This window comes from Doryrhamphus excisus, linkage group LG16 (genome assembly GCF_037039965.1).
Source record: "Doryrhamphus excisus strain RoL-2023G ecotype Guam linkage group LG16, RoL_Dexc_Guam_v1.1, whole genome shotgun sequence".
NCBI lineage: Eukaryota > Metazoa > Chordata > Actinopteri > Syngnathiformes > Syngnathidae > Doryrhamphus > Doryrhamphus excisus.
In genome coordinates, this window is record NC_136372.1 from 2,964,265 (window position 1) to 2,983,821 (window position 19,557).

A 19,557-nucleotide genomic window follows, 5' to 3' on the forward strand; every position below is an offset into this window, starting at 1 on the left:
TGGATTGTGTTCAGCTTTAGAGGTTCCGCTTTTATCTTCTCTACCAACACAAAAATGTCAGAAAGGTTGCGCTAACAATGTTATATTTTGTTGCACAAACATGATGCGGGGTGGGGGGGGTTGGGGGGGCAAAACAGAACAGCGCTTCTAGATAATTTCTTTTTTTTAAGAATAATTACAGTGCAGAATCTGTCAATCATGCTTACATGTGTGCTCCAGGTTGCCGTAGGGGAAGGGCAGCAAGGGGGCGTAGAGGGGGCCCTGCGTGTACTTCAGGATGGGGTTGTGCTGGTAGATGTGCTCCACCGTCTCTGGGTTGAACTTATTTTCCTGAAGGACAAAAAAAAAAAAACAGCTCCAGGAACAAGGAAAGCATTCGAATCCCTAGCCGATGCGTGCGGCGGGTGATTGAGTGCGTCCGGGGTCCATTCCCGACCGCGGTCACAACTCTCTGCTCTGGCAACCTTCAAAGCGGCGGCGAGGTCAAGTGATGACCCGGCAAACCGCCACAGCTCGGCTGGCATGTTATACTTTATCCGCTCGTGTCAGTGAGGTCAACGGGTTTGAGTCCTTCGAGGAGAGAGAGAGAGAGAGGACAGATGGCTTCCACGCTACCGCCGTGCGGCACCTGTTGCTCATTAGTAACGCGGCCACCGAGACCGTCAAACCCGCAACCTTTCCTTCTCTCCGGCGCTAAGACACGCATGCTCAGTGGGGCAAAGTTGACACATTCCTCCGCAGTGTTGGTGCACGCCGGTGACAGCCTCGTCTGCTTGAAGTGCAGGAATGCCATGCAGACACGCCACTTTCAACAAATCACAAAAAGATGATTAAATACTACATACTCGCCCCCCCCCCCCGTACCCCCACCCCGTACCTGCATTGCACGCTCCTCGTCAGATGAACATGACAGATAAACATGCCAACAATTTAGACTCATTATCCAAACCGCAGTCAGTATGTTGGCAAAGACAAGACAGCATCTCGGCATGTTTACAACCCACACTTTGCATCTCTCCTCGTGTGTCGGGCTCTAAAAAGCCTGCAGCTCTGCTTTCATCAGAAAAATCGACATTTTTTTTTTTTCTTATTGGCGCCATTGCGTTTCAACTCGCTCTGTTGAACGGACAGCACAGCTTAGTCAAGCATACACGGTAAAAGTATCATGGCGGACTGAAGAGGTTTCATTAACTTATGTGAATAAAGTCACAATGTTGCCAAATAAAGTATCATTTTTATATAGCTGTAAATATTTAATATGTAAATATATATATATATATATATATATAAATGGGGTGGCACGGTGGTGTCCGAGTGGTTAGCGTGGAGACCTGGGTTCAATTCCACCCTCGGCCATCTCTGTGTAGAAGTTTGCATGTTCTCCCCGTGCATGCGTGTTTTTTTTCCTGGGTACTCCGGTTTCCTCCCACATTCCAAAAACCACACCTCTCACCTGAAGACAGCTGGGATAGGCTCCAGCACCCACCCCCCCGCCCCCGCGGCGACCCTTGTGAGGAAAAGCGGTAGAAAATGAATGAGTGCCCGTTGTGGGTTCATTCAAACCTGCATGGCGTAATGTAATGTCTCACTGAACATTACAGTAACATTACTGACACCTAGTGACCAGTGTAGAACACTACACTCTTCTGAATGCCTTTATATTGTTATTGCAGTTAATTTAAATGCTTTTATGCTTAAAAATGCTCAATTCTGGCCAAAATATGTAAAATGTGCACATTTCCAATTAATAATTGGCAGAATTTAACAAAAAAAACAGCATGATTCATTTATTATTATATAAGAAAAATGTAGAAATTGTGTGGAAAATTGAATGTGAGTGTGAATGGTTGTTTGTCTATATGTGCCCTGTGATTGGCTGGCGACCAGTCTAGGGTGTAACCCGCCTCTCGCCTGAAGACAGCTGGGATAGGCTCCAGCACCCCTTGCAACTCTTGTGAGGAAAAGCGGCAGAAAATGAATGAATGAATATATATAAATGTATATAAATATATACAAAATATAATAAATATATAATTGTTATATATAAATATATATAATATAATTATATAATATAAATACATAGGAAAAATATATATTTTTTATTATTTATATATATATATATTTATTTTATTATTTGGTTATTTATTTAATTTAATTTATTTATTTATATTGTTATAACTAACAAGGTGGGCTAAAAAAAACATTTCATAGCGAACCCCCCCATTTCAAAGTAAAGTGCAAGATGCCAGACGGAGCTGCTTCATGGTGACTAAAAAGCAAAACAGCAGTCTTGTGTTGTTTTAAAGATAAGCCATCATTCCCGTGCACACAAAGCGTCCTCTGTCGGGTCCCTGCTGATTTTTTTTAGCCTAGTCCCGACTAAGTCAGCTGGGATAGACTCCAGTTAAGAAGGGGATACGCGGTGTAGACTTCTGAAGTTGCCCTTCAGGACTTGATAGCTCGGGCCCCTGGCGGTGAAGCAGGCAGACTTTCCATGAGATTAGACTGCTCTGGCTGGATGATTACATGCAAAAGCGGAGGACTGCTTATCTGACCCCGCCGAGCCCTCCGCCTCCTCCGACTGGCCCGGGTCGACATTCCTGCGAGAAGCTCTCTCTAGCAACGCTGCAGCTAAAAATAAACCTCATCGGGCCCTTGTGTGTTCACGCGAGATGACTCGGCGCCAAACAATAACTTTTATCTCCATTTTCTGCCTCAGGGTTTGAGCTCCGGGGATAGAATGACATCATCGAGCAAAGAAGAGAAAACTTTGTGGTGCTGTGGCGTTTCCACGGCGACCGCAGAACTCTTATCGTAGAGCGAGCGCGTTTGTGCGGACCTACCTCGATGTCCTGGATGAGGAGCTGGGTCGGCGTCTCTACAGGCGCTTTGGTATCGATGATTTTCTGGATGGCGCAGGCCCAGTGCACGGCCTCGTTGAAGTGCTTGGTGAACAGCCGGTAGCAGTGCTTCCGCCCGTACACCGTGATGCTCCAGAAGCCTGGAAAAAGCGCATCCAGGACTCAAATCAAATAAAATGCCATTTTAACAATTTGATAAAATGGCAGGAAGTGGCCGTGGAGGAGTATTTTTAGGGCTACTAAGTACCAACAATGGCTGGAGAGAACCAAAGACCGGTCTGGACTAGACCGTTTGATGGCTTCTTTCTACTTGTGTTGAGTTGTGCAAGTACTGTTGAAAAATGCTGTGGGACAGCAGCTCCTGGAATGGTTAAAAAAAAAAAAAAAAAAAAAATTCGGCTCTTCAACAAAGTTGAAAAGCCAGCATTTCAAGAAATGCTCCAAATGTTTGACAGCTGTGAGAAAATTCATGTCACAAACGGCAATTCCACAACTTTACAGACTGAAAGATTTAACATATTAAAAGAAAATACTGATCATAATAATTATGATGGGCGGCACGGCGGTCTAGTGGTTAGCGCGCAGACCTCACAGCTAGGAGACCAGGGTTCAATTCCACCCTCGGGCATCTCTGTGTGGAGTTTGCATCTTCTTGTGGGTTTTCTCCGGATACTCCGGTTTCCTCCCACATTCCAAAAAAAAAACATGCTAGGCTAATTAGCGACTCCAAATTGTCCATAGGTATGAATGTCATAGGAATGAATGGTTGTTTGTCTATATGTGCCCTGTGATTGGCTGGCCACCAGTCCAGGGTGTACCCCGTCTCTCGCCCAAAGACAGCTGGGATAGGCTCCAGCACCCCTGCGACCCTTGTGAGGAAAAAGCGGTAGAAAATGAATGAATAATTATAATTATGATTATTATTATAAGCAACAGTAATATTACAATTAAATTTGTTGATTATTTGGTGCCAAAAATGTCCAAATAATATTGTTTAGCATCCATCTGTGGGACAGTAAACATTCGAAAGCTTATGTTAAAATGTCTCAGGTCATCTCGTTTCTCGTGGTTCGTCTCCCTTAATATCTTCCAATGTTGACAATAACAATACCGGATGATGTTATTGTCCATATACAGGAAACTGAATGTGTTCTATAGCAACACACCCTTACCATAACATACCATAACACTAACCTGGGAGATTTGAAATACTATCCTACTATGTGGGAGGCCTACATTTGGAACCCTTAAAGGGAACTAACCTTCAATTTCATGACAACCAGAAAATAAATGAAGTAAGTCGACATTTCACGCAACATTAGAACGAGGAAGAAAAGTTTTTATAGAAACAAAATCCCATAAGAAAAGTCCCCATCATGTACGATGAGGTAGTAGAAAATATTTGGACATCCTCTCTTTTCTGAGTAGTAAAACCTCAAAATAGTCCGAACTGATCACCAAATAAGTTTCTAAACAAACGTTTGGACCAAACATGCTTGGGGTTTCCCAAATATACTCACAATTACAGTGCATGTGGGAACACAAAGGGAACCGCAAGACATCACATACATCTGAAAACATGCAAAACATCTGCCTGCCTCGGAATCTCAGAAAAAAAAAAGTCCGATCACGACACCACAAAAGGCAGGGAGGGGAAGGAACACGAGGCTGAGCGATTACAAGCAGCGTGAGTCAGCGAGCGATGCGTCAGTCAGTCAGTCGACTTAACGGTGTGACGCTTACCCGTCTCCTTGAAGGTCTGCTTGTCTGGCCAGATGACGGAGCAGAGGCTGGTGAGGACCAGAGTCCCCAGTCTGCGGGCTCCCTTCTCCGGCCCGCTGTAGTAGTCCAGGGAGTCTTGGCTCAGCACGAACCAGAAGCGGCGCTGCTTGATCCAGTTGCCTCGCACCTCACGCAGCAGCCAACCTAGCGTGAGAATAAGCATCTCATCTTATTATTATTATTCCCCAAATACTGCATATAAGTTGACAATATACAATTAAAATGTCATAACTTTGTCAAACGCCAAATTTTTTTTTATCTCATGTATTGTTACACCCACCTAAAATTTGAGTGTGATCGGAAAAAACAACTATTAACCATTAAAAAATTAATAACTTCATCAATATTGACGAAATATACACCATACTCAGCTCATTTTGAGATCGCAAGTACTGTTACAAAGACGCAAATCTGCCTTCCGGCATGTTTCGTGATAGCCAAATCAATGACGTAGCATCGTAACGCACCTAATAATAATAATGCACCTCGTACCGAAGTACGACTGAATGACAAGACACCCCCCCCACCCCCCAACATACTTTACTTATTAACTTATGCACACTATTTTTGGAACAATATGACTTTTTCGCTTAAGATTTTGACTTTATTCTCGTCAAAATTACTGCTGATTTTTCCATTTTTGCTGTAATCAATTGTGCTCTAGCGAGCTGACTAGAGGGCTAGCTTCTCGCGGAAGCATTTATTCTTTATGATATTGTTATAAGCTGACATGGCGGACATGAGCACATGGATATTTATTCCAAACGGCATATTTTTCCCCTGCAATTTCACTCTTAAGCAAACAGGAAGTCACTTTAGGGAAAACCTTTCCTAGTGTCTGCCTTCAGTGTGTGTGTGTTAGCGACGCTAGCATAGCGATGTGACCCAGTGCTAACATTACATTCACACTTTAACAGAAACGCCATGCTAGGTTAGCCTATTTGCTGAAGAACTTGTAGCGCCGAGGGCAGCACGGTGGTCTAGTGGTTAGCGTGCAGACCTCACAGCTAGGAGACCAGGGTTCAATTCCACCCTCTGGCCAATTCTGTGTGGAGTTTGCATGTTCTCCCTGTGCATGCGAGGGTTTTCTCCGGGTATTCCTCCCAAATTAACTGAATGAATGAATGTGAGTGTGAATGGTTGTTTGTCTATATGTGCCCTGTGATTGGCTGGCCACCAGCCCAGGGTGTAATCTACGCCTCTCACCCGAAGACAGCAAGGATAGGCTCCAGCACCCCGGCGACCCTCGTGTGGATAAGCGGTAGAAAATGAATGAATATTTAAGCATTATTAGAGCCCTCTAGACATGAAATAACACCCCTATATTGACTTTTAAACCCTTATTACCCAAATTTGTAAATAAAAAGAAATAAAACCTAGGGTGTACCCTGGACAGCTGGGATAGGCTCCAGCACCCAAAAAAAAAGCGGTAGAAAATGAATGAATGAATGTAGCGCCCACGTCTGTAGCCAAGTTTGAACGCCTCTTCTCTCAAAAGTGGTGCAAAAAGTGACGCAGACGTTAAATTTTGGTGCTGTAACAGTCTCTTGGGGCAAATATTACTGTTAAAACATCATTAAAAAGTCATAAGACAGCTTAAAAAAAAATCAGAATGTGAACGTATAGTGTGTTATATACGGGCAGCGGGCCTATTTGCGCCACGCGTGTTTGAACGCGTGTGCAGCGAATCCGGCAATGACGCCATGGCAGCATCACATCTTCCTCTGCGGTTAGCGAGCTGCGTGCCACCTGTCAGACGGCCGCTCATTTTCGCCTCCTCTGCATTCGGTCTGTTTACTCTCATGCCTACGCCGCTTTTCCATGTTTCCTGTCCCGTCCTCGCTCGCTCACTCACTCCCCTTGACGTGGTTTTCCCAGGCGGCGTGATCCAAAATAAAAATAAAGACACGGCATGTGAGGCAATGTTTCCTGTTTAAGAACTCATCTATATGATGGTCTCGGCATAAAGCTACCAGAATAGCGCTGCTTCACGCCACATTAGACGGGGACAAAATAGAGACAAGACCGGCTTCCTCGCCGTGCATCAGGAATGCAGACAAGCCGAGCGGGTGCGAGACATGCGGAGAAGCGCACGCCTAAAAACGCTGACGCCTCTGTCAGACGTGGTATGTCGCACTCCGGCTTGCTGTCACGCAGCTACAGGAAAGGCATAGAGAGACCCCCGCCCCCCTCTTCCCACCTTCAACCCATCTGGATCCCATCAACTCTGTGGCCCGGTAATGCCTTTTCTTGGGGGCCACCCTTAATTTGTTTCATTTGGCACCTTTGACCCTCCCACATAAAGCCCTGCCCCCCCCCCCCCCTCCAGAACTGACAATCTCTTTCTGTGCGCTGATTGATTTGACTGCAACTCCTCGGTAGCCACATAAGCTAGCAGCAACATTTTACATTCATTTCTACCGCTTTTCGCGGGGGCTGCTGGAGCCTATCCCAGCTGTCTTCGAGGCGGGGGTACACCCTGGACTGGTCGTCAGCCAATCACAGGGCTCATATAGACAAACAACCATTCACACTCACATTCATACCTATGGACAATTTGGAGACGCTAATTAACCTAGCATGTTTTTGGAATGTGGGAGGAAACCGGAGTACCCGGAAAAAAAAACCCACACATGCACGGGGAGAACATGCAAACTCCACACAGAGATTGCCGAGGGTGGAATTGAACTTGGGTCTCCCATTTGTGAAGCCTGTGTGCTAACCACTTGCACACCGTGCAGCCCCTAAAAGGTTTTATTTCCTTTTATTTACAAATTTGGGTAATAAGGGTTTAAAAGTCAATATAGGGGTGTTATTTCATGTCTAGAGGGCTCTAATAATGCTTAAATATTCATTGATTTTCTACCGCTTATCCACACGAGGGTCGCGGGGGTGCTGGAGCCTATCCCAGCGAGGTCTTATATTTGGGGTCTAAAAAAATAGTGTGTCAGAGCTTTTCTTCCTATCACTCACAAACATATTCATTCATTCATTTTCTACCGCTTATCCTCACGAGGGTCACGGGCGTGCTGGAGTTTATCCCAGCTGTCTTCGGGCGAGAGGCGTAGGGTACACCCTGGACTGGTGGCCAGCCAATCACAGGCCACATATAGACAAACAACCATTCACACTCACATTCATACCTATGGACAATTTGGTATGCTAATTAACCTAGCATGTTTTTTTTTTGGAATGTGGGAGGAAACCGGAGTACCCGGAGAAAACCCACGCATGCACGGGGAGAACATGTAAACTCCACACAGAGATGGCCGAGGGTGGAATTGAACCCTTGTCTCCTGCGCGCTAACCACTCGACCGCCGTGCAGCCCAACATTTTATAGCGATTGTTAAAACTACTGTAGGCTCACCACTCATGATAATGCTAATGCAGTTACTAAAATCTAATGGAGTTCATTAAAAAAAATTAAATTAAACAAATCGGGACTTTGGCTAATTTAATTATTGACTCAATTTTTGTAATTACCATATTTTTGGCACCAAAATGAGCTCGCAGACGACAGATTAGTGCTGCATGAGCGGAGCCGCCATCACACGAGTCGGTTTGAACTGTAAATCAACAAGAGGTATGTCAATAAAGCTATCTCTCGCTGTCACCATGGCCTATTTCAGATCGCGGGGGCAGGGGAGGGGGTAATGTTTACACACGTACATATACACTACACACATGAGGAGTAAGCAATGTACTGCACCTATTAATGCTAGGGGTCATAGGGTTTATACTAGTTGCAGTTTTACTGCTAGGCAACGTGACAGCCACCATGCAGTCCAAAAAATAACCCCATGAGCTCATTCCTCAAAAGCAAAAGCACGACATAGGCAAGACGGCGGCTCGTAGTGACGTCGGCAGCCATCTTTTACGGCAGCGCACAAATAACACATGTGGCCCGCAGCTGGGGATGGGGACTGAATAAGTTAAGTTCTTTTTAGTTACTACTTCCTGTACTTCCACCCCTATACCAACCTAGGAAGAAAATTGCATAGCTCAATAATATCATATATTACCGTAAAGTACAGACTACAGGGCACTACGCCCCCCCCCCCACACACACACACACACTTTCTTAACCAATGATGCACCTAAAAGAACTATAGTTCCTATAATGCTTAGAATGCAGAAACAGAAAATTGCATTGCACCGAGTTTAGGTAGCATTGCAAGATTTATGGGCTCCTCACACTCCACACTGCGATTGCCGAAACTCATCACTGACGGGTAACAAAGAGGTCTCCTCACAGCTAGGAGCCCAGGGTTCAATTCCACCCTCGGCCATCTCTGTGTGGAGTTTGCATGTTCTCCCCGTGCATGCGTGGGTTTTCTCCGGGTACTCTGAAAAACATGCTAGGTTAATTGTCCACAGGTATGAATGTGAGTGTGAATGGTTGTTTGTCTATATATGTGCCCTGTGATTGGCTGGCGACCAGTCCAGGGTGTACCCCGCCTCTCGCATGAAGACAGCTGGGATAGGCTCCAGCACCCCCCGCGACCCTCGTGAGGAAAAGCGGTAGAAAATGAATGAATATTCATTTATCTTGGTAGTTGATTATATTACCGTAAACTACAGACTACATGGCACTACCCCCCCCCCCACACACACACACACTTTGAACCCCAATGATGCACCTAAAAGAACTACAGTTCCTATAATGCTTAGAATACAGAAACAGAAAATTGCATTGCACCGAGTTTAGGCAGGATTGCAAGGTTTATGGGCTCCTCCCCAAGTAGTGGTCGGTTTTGATCGGACTGAATCGTGTCCGCTCGGTGGTCGGTCAATGAAACTCCCACTGATTGGTCCTACTGTCTGGGCAACCGCGGTGAAAAGTTGTTTTCAACTTTTTCCTGTTTTCTGGGACCGCATCACATGCTAGTGCGTGCATGATGTCATGCAAAGGCAATTGAACATGCACAAATTTCACGTGTCGCTTGGCTACAATACTTACAGATAAATAACTCATACCAAATTACACTCAAAATGGAAACTAAACTACTAAACTACTGCTCAGTTATCTTTATGACTAAGATCGTATTCGACTGTCGCACACATCTCTTCCAGATTAAAGTTATATAAACCCCAATTATGCTGTCATTCAGTCGCGTCACTTAAAAGTACAATAGGTGCTTGTCAGCGGCATCCCACAGGGTATGCGGTGCGTGTTTATTTTACGAGTCTGACTCACCTTTGACCAGAATTTCAGGTTCTTCCTCCATAGCCATCTTGTTCTTCTCAATGATGAGGCTCCTCATCTCGTCGGCCACGTCTGACACACACACTCTGTCGGGGGGGAAAGAGAGAGAGACGGAGAGACAGAGGAGAATGTAAATAAATAACTTGTGACTACTCCCACTCGAGGGAAAGCTAAGTGGCCTAGAGACAGCCCCCCGACCCCAGTCACTGGAAGAAGGTCCATGTATATCTAATGTCCCCAGGCCTTACCCTACTTTCCCTAAAACGCTGGCACAGCGCTCGCCACGTTTTTATCACCTTGGCCGCCGAGACGGACAAGCGACTGAAAATAAACGTGACAGGGCGACGTCGAGTCAGCCACCCGGCTGGCCGGCTGGCTCGCTTCAGTAAGTTGAAGAGGTTGCGGCCTTGAAGGGGGAAGGGGGGTGAAGCGGTAAATATCAGAAACATCTGTAGATGTCAAAGGCGTTGTCACTCGATATGCGCCAGCTTTTTCGGTCGTTTCAGCACCGTATGAGGTCACACTGGGACAATAATGACAGATAGACAAAAGCCCTCATCAAGAGCTTTAATTTGAGCTATGACTGAGGGGGGGGGGGGCTTTGTCAGAAACTAACTTTCAACCTTGCTACTAGTGACCTTTGACCTCATGCCATCTCGTCACGCCACGCCACCAAAAACAAATACGCAGTGAGGTTTTAATCTTAGTCCGCAAATGATGACCTGCGGAAGAGTTTTGGTTTTGTTTTTTTTTTTAATCTGCACATTGGTAACTGTAACCTTTGACCTTAAAATTTTGTTTACCTACGAAAAGTCCTGGAAAAAAAAAAAATATATATATATATATTTTAAAGGTATATATATATATATATTTTTTTTTTACCGGTGAAAAGCCCTCCTAAAAATATACATATATTTATATGTATGTGTATTTGTATGCATATATGTGTGTATATATATATATATATTTTTTTTTTTAGGGCTTTTCACAGGTAAAAAAAATATATATATATATATATATATTTGTATAATATAATTTTTGTTTAATTTTTTAAAAAGGTATATATATATTTTATTTTTATTTATTTATTTTACTTCCAGCCCTCCAAAAAAAAATTATATATATATATATATATATATATATATATATATATATATATATATACTATATATATATATATTTTTTTTTAAGGGCTTTTCACAGGTTAAAAATATATACATTATATATATACACACACACACACAATTTTTAAGGGCGTTTCACAGGTTAAAAATATATACATTATATATATTATATATATATATACACACACACACACATACATATACACATACATATTCCACGTGATTTTTCATGCTGGTTTATGCATGCTTCCTCTCTGTTCTCCGTGCTGTCTAATCCCCCATGCCAAATTGCTTCCTGCCCCCCCCCCACACAGGAAGTTGCTCACTGCACCCTTCCCCCACCCCACCCTCTCCCCATCACAGCCCCTGTTGGAGCTCCTGGGGAATGCGGGGGCGGGTAGGGTAGTTTGGTGGATGATGGAAAGGGGGGGGGGTTTGTGGATGTAGCTGCTAGACAGCTGTGCACATCAACCGAAGACTGGCCGCCGCTGTACGACATGCAGCTGTCCGTTTCACCAACGTGTTGGCGGCGGTTTAACACGGAACATTACACGTAATATTGCGCTTATTGCGAGCACGAAGGCGTGGATGATGATTGCTGGTTCAATCCTCGGTAGGTGAATAGTAATTAATACTGAAGACTAATTACGTTATCCTACTAAATTCGAGTCAAATTCAAAGTTAGTTTTAGTCCATGAAGTTTTAATGTTCGCGATAGTAAAGCCGTCCATGGAGGTCACATCGGTGTCCCGACTAAAAGGTCAAAACTCGTGTGGAATCCTGCGGTTCCTTTTATGGCCACCATACACTGAGGTCCACCCGGGCTAAACAATAGAATCATCCCGACTTAGCAATACAGTGGAACCTTGCCACATTTTCCTAGAAAGCCAAATTTGCCTTTTGAACTCCAAGAATATTATTATGACGGACGATCTTGTGTCCTCATGTGTGTGTGTGTGTGTGTGCGTGTTTTTAAAATAAACCTTGCAGCTTTCCTGCTGGGACCCGGCCTGGTTCCAATCCAGAAAGTAGTAGGTGCTTCCATCAAAATCTAGGGAGCGCTCACTTGTTGCTTTTTTAGATGTTGTGTGCAGAGCCATAGCAAAATATAGCACACAATAAACACCCCGTCCTGTCTGGATATTTCATGTTTATGTACATGTAATCCCCCCCCCGTCACTGTATGGACTATTACTGCCTCTGTTTATCTTAAGGTTATTAACGACCTGCGCTAAGTGGCATCCTTGCATTTCTGTGTGCAATCGAAAAGGAGTAAGAGGATGACGGGATGATGTAAAAGTCCTGATGCAGCATGGGGGGGGACGAGATGCCGACTCGGGTTTGTCTGCTGTGGCTTTGAGGCGCGTGAGTTAGCTTAAATATAAATACTACTCGGTTGGTGTCGGTTGAAGCAGGATGCTGTATCCTTGAATAAATATGGATGACACAGACATGTTTATTGATTATGACTGGAAAAATGCAGCTTCCTGTGCCGGTCAGATCAATAAGGACATAAATAAAAGAGCCTGATTCATTTCCTGAGGTTTTATAAAAGTCACGTGACATGCCTTGTAATTAATTTCTTAATGTTAATTTCTTAGCAAGACAATTTGGGAAATCGTATATACTTCCATCATTGAGGGAACAATAGGTTTTCTGTTCCCAGTACATAAAAGAAGGCCATAGGGAATGTTGGATGGCTTTTGTGTGGAAGAAGCCGAACTATGAAGCCCAATGGACACTGCTGATCTAGGATCTGACCTAGGATCTCGCAAATGGACAAAAAGTAACCGCAGACAAACTCTGACATCTTGACGAAAGGCTTCCCAGAAAAGTGGAAGCTATTGCAGCTTTACATGCTACATTCAAGGAAACTCGGAAAATATATTTTGACTCAGACAAGAAAAATAAAAACAATATGATATTAACTCACTCCGGTTTCCTCCCACATTCCAAAAACATGCTAGGTTAATTGGCGACTCCAAATTGTCCATACGTATGAATGTGAGTGTGAATGGTTGTTTGTCTATATGTGCCCTGTGATTGGCTGGCCACCAGTCCAGGGTGTACCCCCCCTCTCGCCCGAAGACAGCCGGGATAGGCTCCAGCACCCCCCGCGACCCTCGTGAGGAAAAGCGGTAGAAAATGAATAAATGAATGATATTATCTCATAGATAACATTTAAGCTGCTTTTCTTTAGACAGCAAACGTGAATGGACTGAACAGCACCTCCGCTGGTTAAAGTCAAGTACTACACCCAATTTGGCCTTTCATTACTTTATGATGCCATTTATTGACTATTTCACTTTTGCATTAAATCTGACATCACATTATAAGGAAACGTCCAATTTCCTATTTTTCTGGAATGCATCATTATACTAATACATGTCCTGCTAACATACATGCTTTTGTTGATAGTTTAAACCTTGTCGGAGGCCTGCGTACTACAAAGTGATATAGAATTTTAAAGCAGCATGAGAAAACAAGAAGTAGTACAAAGAGAGCCGCAAAAAGGCCAATGAGGGGAAGCTGAAAAGGGAATAAGTACAAAAGAGAAATTAAAAGAGGAAGGAGGATATTCTGTGAAAATGATGAGATAAGACGGTGAACAATCTTGCCACCGCTTGCACGCGTGCGTGCGTCCTACTTTCTCAGACTCGCATGCAGTGTAGCGTACACCATGACAGTTGGTTACCTGGCAACCAAACTTTTGGGTTAGATGGAAAAGAGGAAGACGAGCGAAACATCACACCTAAGAGGAAGGAAAACATGAGGGAGCAGCATGATAGCATGATGTTGCATAAACCTGTAGCCACATCATTAGGTACACCTGCCCTTAAAATCATAATGTAGCTTTTAAAGGATACAGGACTACAAATACTACATTATGGTTCAAATGTAAAATACAGTAACTACAGTAGAAGACAGGATGATTATTATTATTATTATTATTAATAAATGATGTCTCTGCTCCATCATTCAATTAAGTGAGCACACACACGAGACTCAAAGTCGCCAAGAGGTTGTGCAATAAGTTGACTGACATGTGACCGTCTACTGTACGGTACAAATTGAGTCATTGATTTCCGGCTAGGAACTAATCAAAAGCTAAAATTGACGTTTTGAAACTAAAAGCGCCATTCTTGCTCTCGGGCCTGGATGACCATACTGGTTTTAATACTGAAAAATACAAATTGCTGTAAAATGCCCTTTTAATAAAAATCACTATTAATGCATGGAAAGATATTTTTATGTCAAGAATGTCCAAAACGTGTTCAAATTGCTACAGGAAAAAAATAAAAGCATTGAGGACTCATTATAATAATCAATACATATATTGTTTAAGTTGTACTTTTAAGATGCACCGCAGGCCCAAAAAAAAAACCTTTGGGTCGCAAATGGCAACCGGGCCACAGTTTGGGCACACCTGGGTTAGGTGTTTTTTTTTTTTTTTTTTTTGCTTATAATCCAATACTGTAAATGGCAATGAAAAGAACCTATAAAAATGCCTCACTGGATTTTACTAGACGTGCAAAAGCAAGAACCCGCCCCCCCTTGAGTGCGCGTGCAGCCTCCAGCTGAAAAGCTGGTGGGAAAATGGGAATGCGATGCTAAAGACCGGGCCTATACGACCTCCCCGCTAAAAATACACTGTTTACCCAAGACCACAGCCAAGAAAACGCTGGACTCCAAGGAGAAGAGAGGAGGGGGAGGAGAAAAAAAAAAAAAAGAGAGTCATGTTTTGAGAGGGGAGGGGTGACGGCAGGAGAGAGTGTGATCAGCAAAAAGAAAAATGGTTATGTTACAAAGCAATAGAAACAGTGGATCTATACATTCTATATGTGCCGACCTTGTCAAGTATGGGACAGTTGACAGACAGGCATACAGGCAATTAGCAAAATGGGGGGGGGTGGCTGTCACACACACACACATACAAACACACACTAGATATACACTGGCCTCTTTCAGTCATTGCATGCTGGCAGCTGACACACTAATAAAAAAAAAAGACTTTTTGAAGGTCAAACACTGCTTCCCTTTTGGTACGCTTTGTACTTTACAGTTTTCTCCACTCGTGACTCGTGAGTTAGGATCAAAAAATCAAACAAAAGGATGAAAAGTTGTATTTATTACTATAAAAATGTCTGCCAATTTTGACCTCTCTATGTATGATCTATTATTGTATTCATGAATACGTATTAGCTTTCCCTATTGGAAAACGGTAACCTGGTAAGTAACCAACTCTAATTACAGTAAGCTTGGCTTCTTCCTACTGCTTTTCGCACATGTTGAATTACATAGTGTTTCATTTTAAGTTTTTTTTAAGCAAGGGGGATCGGGGCCAGGCGGGTTGGCTGGCGTGCTTCGGCAATGTCCTGGGGTTCTGCTGGGGGTGTCTGATGTTCCCACTCTTCTTTTGTTGTTTTGTCTTATATAAGATTCTGTGATTTTATGTGTGGAAAAATCACTTATTGACTTGGTAACTGCTATGGCGTGGAGAAGGGGTAGGATTTAATAAGCTTTGCTTCTTCCTGCTCCTTTTCAGACGTGTGTAGTAATGAGGTGTTATGTGTGTGTATGTATATATAGATATTGTAAGTGTATTGTATTGTAAGTGTATATGTGAGAAACAATAATGTAACATAGTATGCATGCCTGAAATAAATTAAAAACGAAGAAGAAGAAGAAGTTTTAGGATATGCTAAGGCCAGTAAAATACGATTTTCGGCTAGGAACTAATCAAAAGCACAGACAGATGAATAAAATTTACATTTTTAAGCTAAAAACGCCGTTCTTGCTTTCGGGCCTGAATACCAACAAATTGCTGTAAAATGCCCCTGAAAGATTTTAATTAAAAAAATCACTATTAATGCATGTAAAGACATTTTTAAGTCAAGAATGTCCAAAATGTGTTCAAATTGCTATAGAAAAAAAATAAAAGCATTGAGGACTCATTATAATAATTAATACATATATTGTTTCATTTTCTTATTTAAATCGTACTTTTAAGATGTGCCGTAGGCCAAAAAAAAAAGTGTGTCAAAAATGGCCACCGGGCCACAGTTTGGGCACCCCTTGGTTAGGTGTTTTTTTTTTTGCTTATAATCCAATAAATCCGATTTAATGCAGAAGTGAAATTATTAATAAATGGCATCATAAAGTAATGTAAGGCCAAATTGGGTGTAGTACTTGACTTTAACCAGCGGAGGTGCTGTTGCTGATTCAATCCATTCTAGTTTGCCGTCTAAAGAAAAGCAGCTTAATGTTTATCTATGAGCTAATATCATATTGTTCATTTTTCTTGTCTGAGTCAAAATATATTTTTTTTCCAGTTTCGGAGTTTGTCTGCGGTCACTTGTCCTGGCTAGTAAAAATACGACTTGTGGGCTGAAAATGGACCCCTGGGTAGGATTTTGTCCACCCAAACATATTTTACTGCGTGTTTGGCACGTTTCATTATGACATTGTTCGAGTTCATTGGCCACCAAGATAAAGCCTGAAGATCAAGGCCACGTCCCGATGTGGTGACTTTCCAGGCACGCCGAGTGGGTGTGTCCCGTGGCGGGCCAGGTAAATGTCCAGGCAGCGTTGCTCTCTAATCTCTACCCTCGGCGGCATGATTACAGCCTAGCCCCTTTTTTGACACACTCCTTTTTTTTTTTTTTAAAGAGTTAATTATGACGTGCGGCCTCGAGGCTGTCGCCGCCACACTTTATGACACACATAAATATAAAGTTAGCCTCAGTCTTCCTAGCTTCCTTCGCCGCTCGTTTGATGGGCTCGATAGTCCCCGCAAGTTGAGCCGCTTTGTGACTCATCGTCTTTTCGAGTCTGCAGATGTACAGTAGAGATTGTCAAAAGAGAGACGTGGGGGTGGTTGGGAATAAAGAGAGAGGCGGCTGAGAGGGGTGGGGGGTGGGGTGGGGGGGTAAATGATAACGGCACGATGCCAGAGATAGAGGTTGGCCACATCGCTGTCTGAGATCACAGACCGGCACTAATAGCCTGGATCGGGACAACCAGCCCAACCCCCCCCCAATGAGTCACTAGTGTGCAGTAATTTCAAATTTCACTGACCGGAAATGACATTGGTGGCGCCCCCTGTGGGTTGTGGTGAAAACACTGTGGAAGATGCACTAGCATATACGTACGTAATACACATATCCTCAATGTTATAATCATGAAAAAAACTGGTGGCCAGTTAGTTATTTAGTCATTAAGACATTTTCCTCGATGGCGGTCATGCTTTTCCAATCGATCTTACTTCAATTTTACACACACGTGCTTGTTAGTACCCTAAAAAGGTGTGTCGGCCATGAACGAACAGGTCAAAAGAACTAGTTATTTTTTGTGAACGGATTGAACAAGCCCCAAAAATACCCGTTCAGTTGCAAATACTTTTCTTTTGATCGGCTGGAGAGTCAGTTGATTATTCCTTTTGGAGGGCGGGACTATCTGCATGCTCGCCTGTCTTATCCTATCGTCACGTCTCGCTCTGTGGGTGGGGTTAGCTGACTGAAAGACCGAGACATTGACCCGGTTAGTCTTTCTGACTGGAAAGACCGAGACCGCGACCAAGAGATTGACTCGGTCAGTCTTTCTGACTGGAAAGACAGAGACCGAGAGATTGACTCGGTCAATCTCGGGGTCGTAACGCCGGACCGGGGAGCTGAGACGCTCGGATCGGGAGGGGTCTCGTCATACTTTAGATTTCAAGGTACGTCATCACATTTTGTTGCGCTGTTGAGTCGGAACAAACGTGAACATCAGTGAACGGACTGACTCGACACAGCTGACCGGGTCTATGCACAGGGGGAGATCAATTGAATGAATTGAACGAAATGAACGGATCTTTTTTTACTGAATGAACCGGAATGAACGGTGCTAACACCCTAAAGAAAACTGGAATTTTTTTATACCTGCCGCAATGCCAAAAAACCAAAGATAGATTCTGCAGATACAGAACTGTAACGACCAGTCAGCCTTTAGATTGAAAATCAATTGGGGGGAAAAAAAAAAAAAAAAAAAGCTGATGCCCCAGCGGCCTCAAACCAACACACGTGTACTGTTTGCACACACGTGAACTTTCAGATACCAGAGATAACGTGCGGCGTGGAAGGGAAGTGGTGCGCTTGCAGGGACTTGTGGTTGACTGAGTAAGAGGGGGAACCTTTAGTTTCCGTGCCCCCCCCAGAAGAACTTACCCATTTGTCCCATTGGTGGTACGAGTCGGTTGAGAAACGTGAATCACCTCAGATGGAGTCTGTCAATCAAAGAAAAGCAAGGAAAAAGGTTAGCAGTTGTAATAACACACATATTACTTGACCTTAGCAATTAGTGTAAGTAAACGGGACTGGATTATCCAGATTTGAACCCTTTGGTTTGTTTCCTCTATAGAAACTGATACATCATAAAGCACAGCTATTCCCCTAAAGCAATTTTTCCATTCATGTTTCAAGTTTCGTTTTCTGAATTTTTCATGACTATGACCCAGAAAAACGTCCAAGTTTGCCTATACCACGAGGCATTACTGCGGAATCTAGCAGTTTCGCTTAGCTCTAGGCAAAGGTAATCAAAGAAGTAGCCAGCAGGACCGCCAAGTGCTCCGTTTGTTGTTTTCATCTTGAGTTATTTGTGCCGAGACGGACTGCTTGGCTTTCACTTGCAAAGGGCAGGAATATAGAAAAGTGAAGCAAAGGCTCATTAATGTGGCAGCGGGGGCAGGAAGGGAACAGAGGCATCATTTGTACGACTGCTGCAGGCGTCCAAACCAGCAAAACCCCAAAGAGCCTTGCTTTAGGGATCAATCATCTCTCAGAACAGGTTGCTCGCTTGAAAATATATCAGGTCGGGACTCAATAATCACTGTTTGGAACAAAAAAATACTTTAGTCTGATGATAATAAAGCACAACAATTTACTTTCAGTAGCATATCATAATGGTCAATCGGGTCTTGACATCATTCCTATCCACTTCCTGATTTCCTGTCCAGGCCTTGATAAGATAACCTTGGACAAGACATGGTAGCTTATGGCCAATTTGGACCAGTTCCCCCGGTGGGAAGGGCAACGGTCTGACTTGTAGGCTCCCTGAACCGCAACTTCTGTGGCTGGCCCAGCCCAACCCGACCCGAGGTTGCTGGTCTACCTGAAACACTATCCAGGTCAGCAACACACACACACGCCACATTTTACTACTGGGCAAACTAGTCTAAGTATAGCCCTTTGCCCTGCAAAAACACTCCTTGCTTCTTTTTAGACGGTTCAAAAATAACCAAGACTAAACAAGAAGAGTCCATTTATAGGCCAGCATGGAATCTGTGATGTATTTATGAAATCGGACAGGCTCGGGTGCAAAGGGGAGTTTGAATAAGAGATTGAGTTAATGTTCAACTCGGGGAGGGGTACTGTAAATGTCAACGGCGACAGCCAAAAAACAAGTGAACCGTGTCAAATGGTGAAAATGTGTACGGCGATTCCATTGCTTGTTGGCTATAAAACATTGTGCCAAGCTGACGACCGATGAGAAACATACAGCCATGCCTGGGAAAAGACAAAACGAGCGCTAGTCACGACATTGATT

The 19,557-nt window shown here is 43.5% G+C and overlaps 1 protein-coding gene across 1 annotated transcript in view; it reads right to left on the reverse strand.

Annotated features, from left to right (window-relative positions):
* plekhh3 (pleckstrin homology, MyTH4 and FERM domain containing H3) overlaps positions 1 to 19,557 on the reverse strand; it is a 30,985-nt gene that overhangs the window by 8,020 nt on the left and 3,408 nt on the right. Inside the window, exons 2-6 of the mRNA XM_078797305.1 lie at positions 18,180 to 18,238; positions 9,842 to 9,936; positions 4,605 to 4,787; positions 2,844 to 3,001; positions 207 to 330 (exon numbers count right to left, since the gene is read on the reverse strand). Coding sequence (XP_078653431.1) covers positions 207 to 330; positions 2,844 to 3,001; positions 4,605 to 4,787; positions 9,842 to 9,936; positions 18,180 to 18,238 — 619 coding nt within the window. The remainder of the gene's footprint in view (positions 1 to 206; positions 331 to 2,843; positions 3,002 to 4,604; positions 4,788 to 9,841; positions 9,937 to 18,179; positions 18,239 to 19,557) is intronic.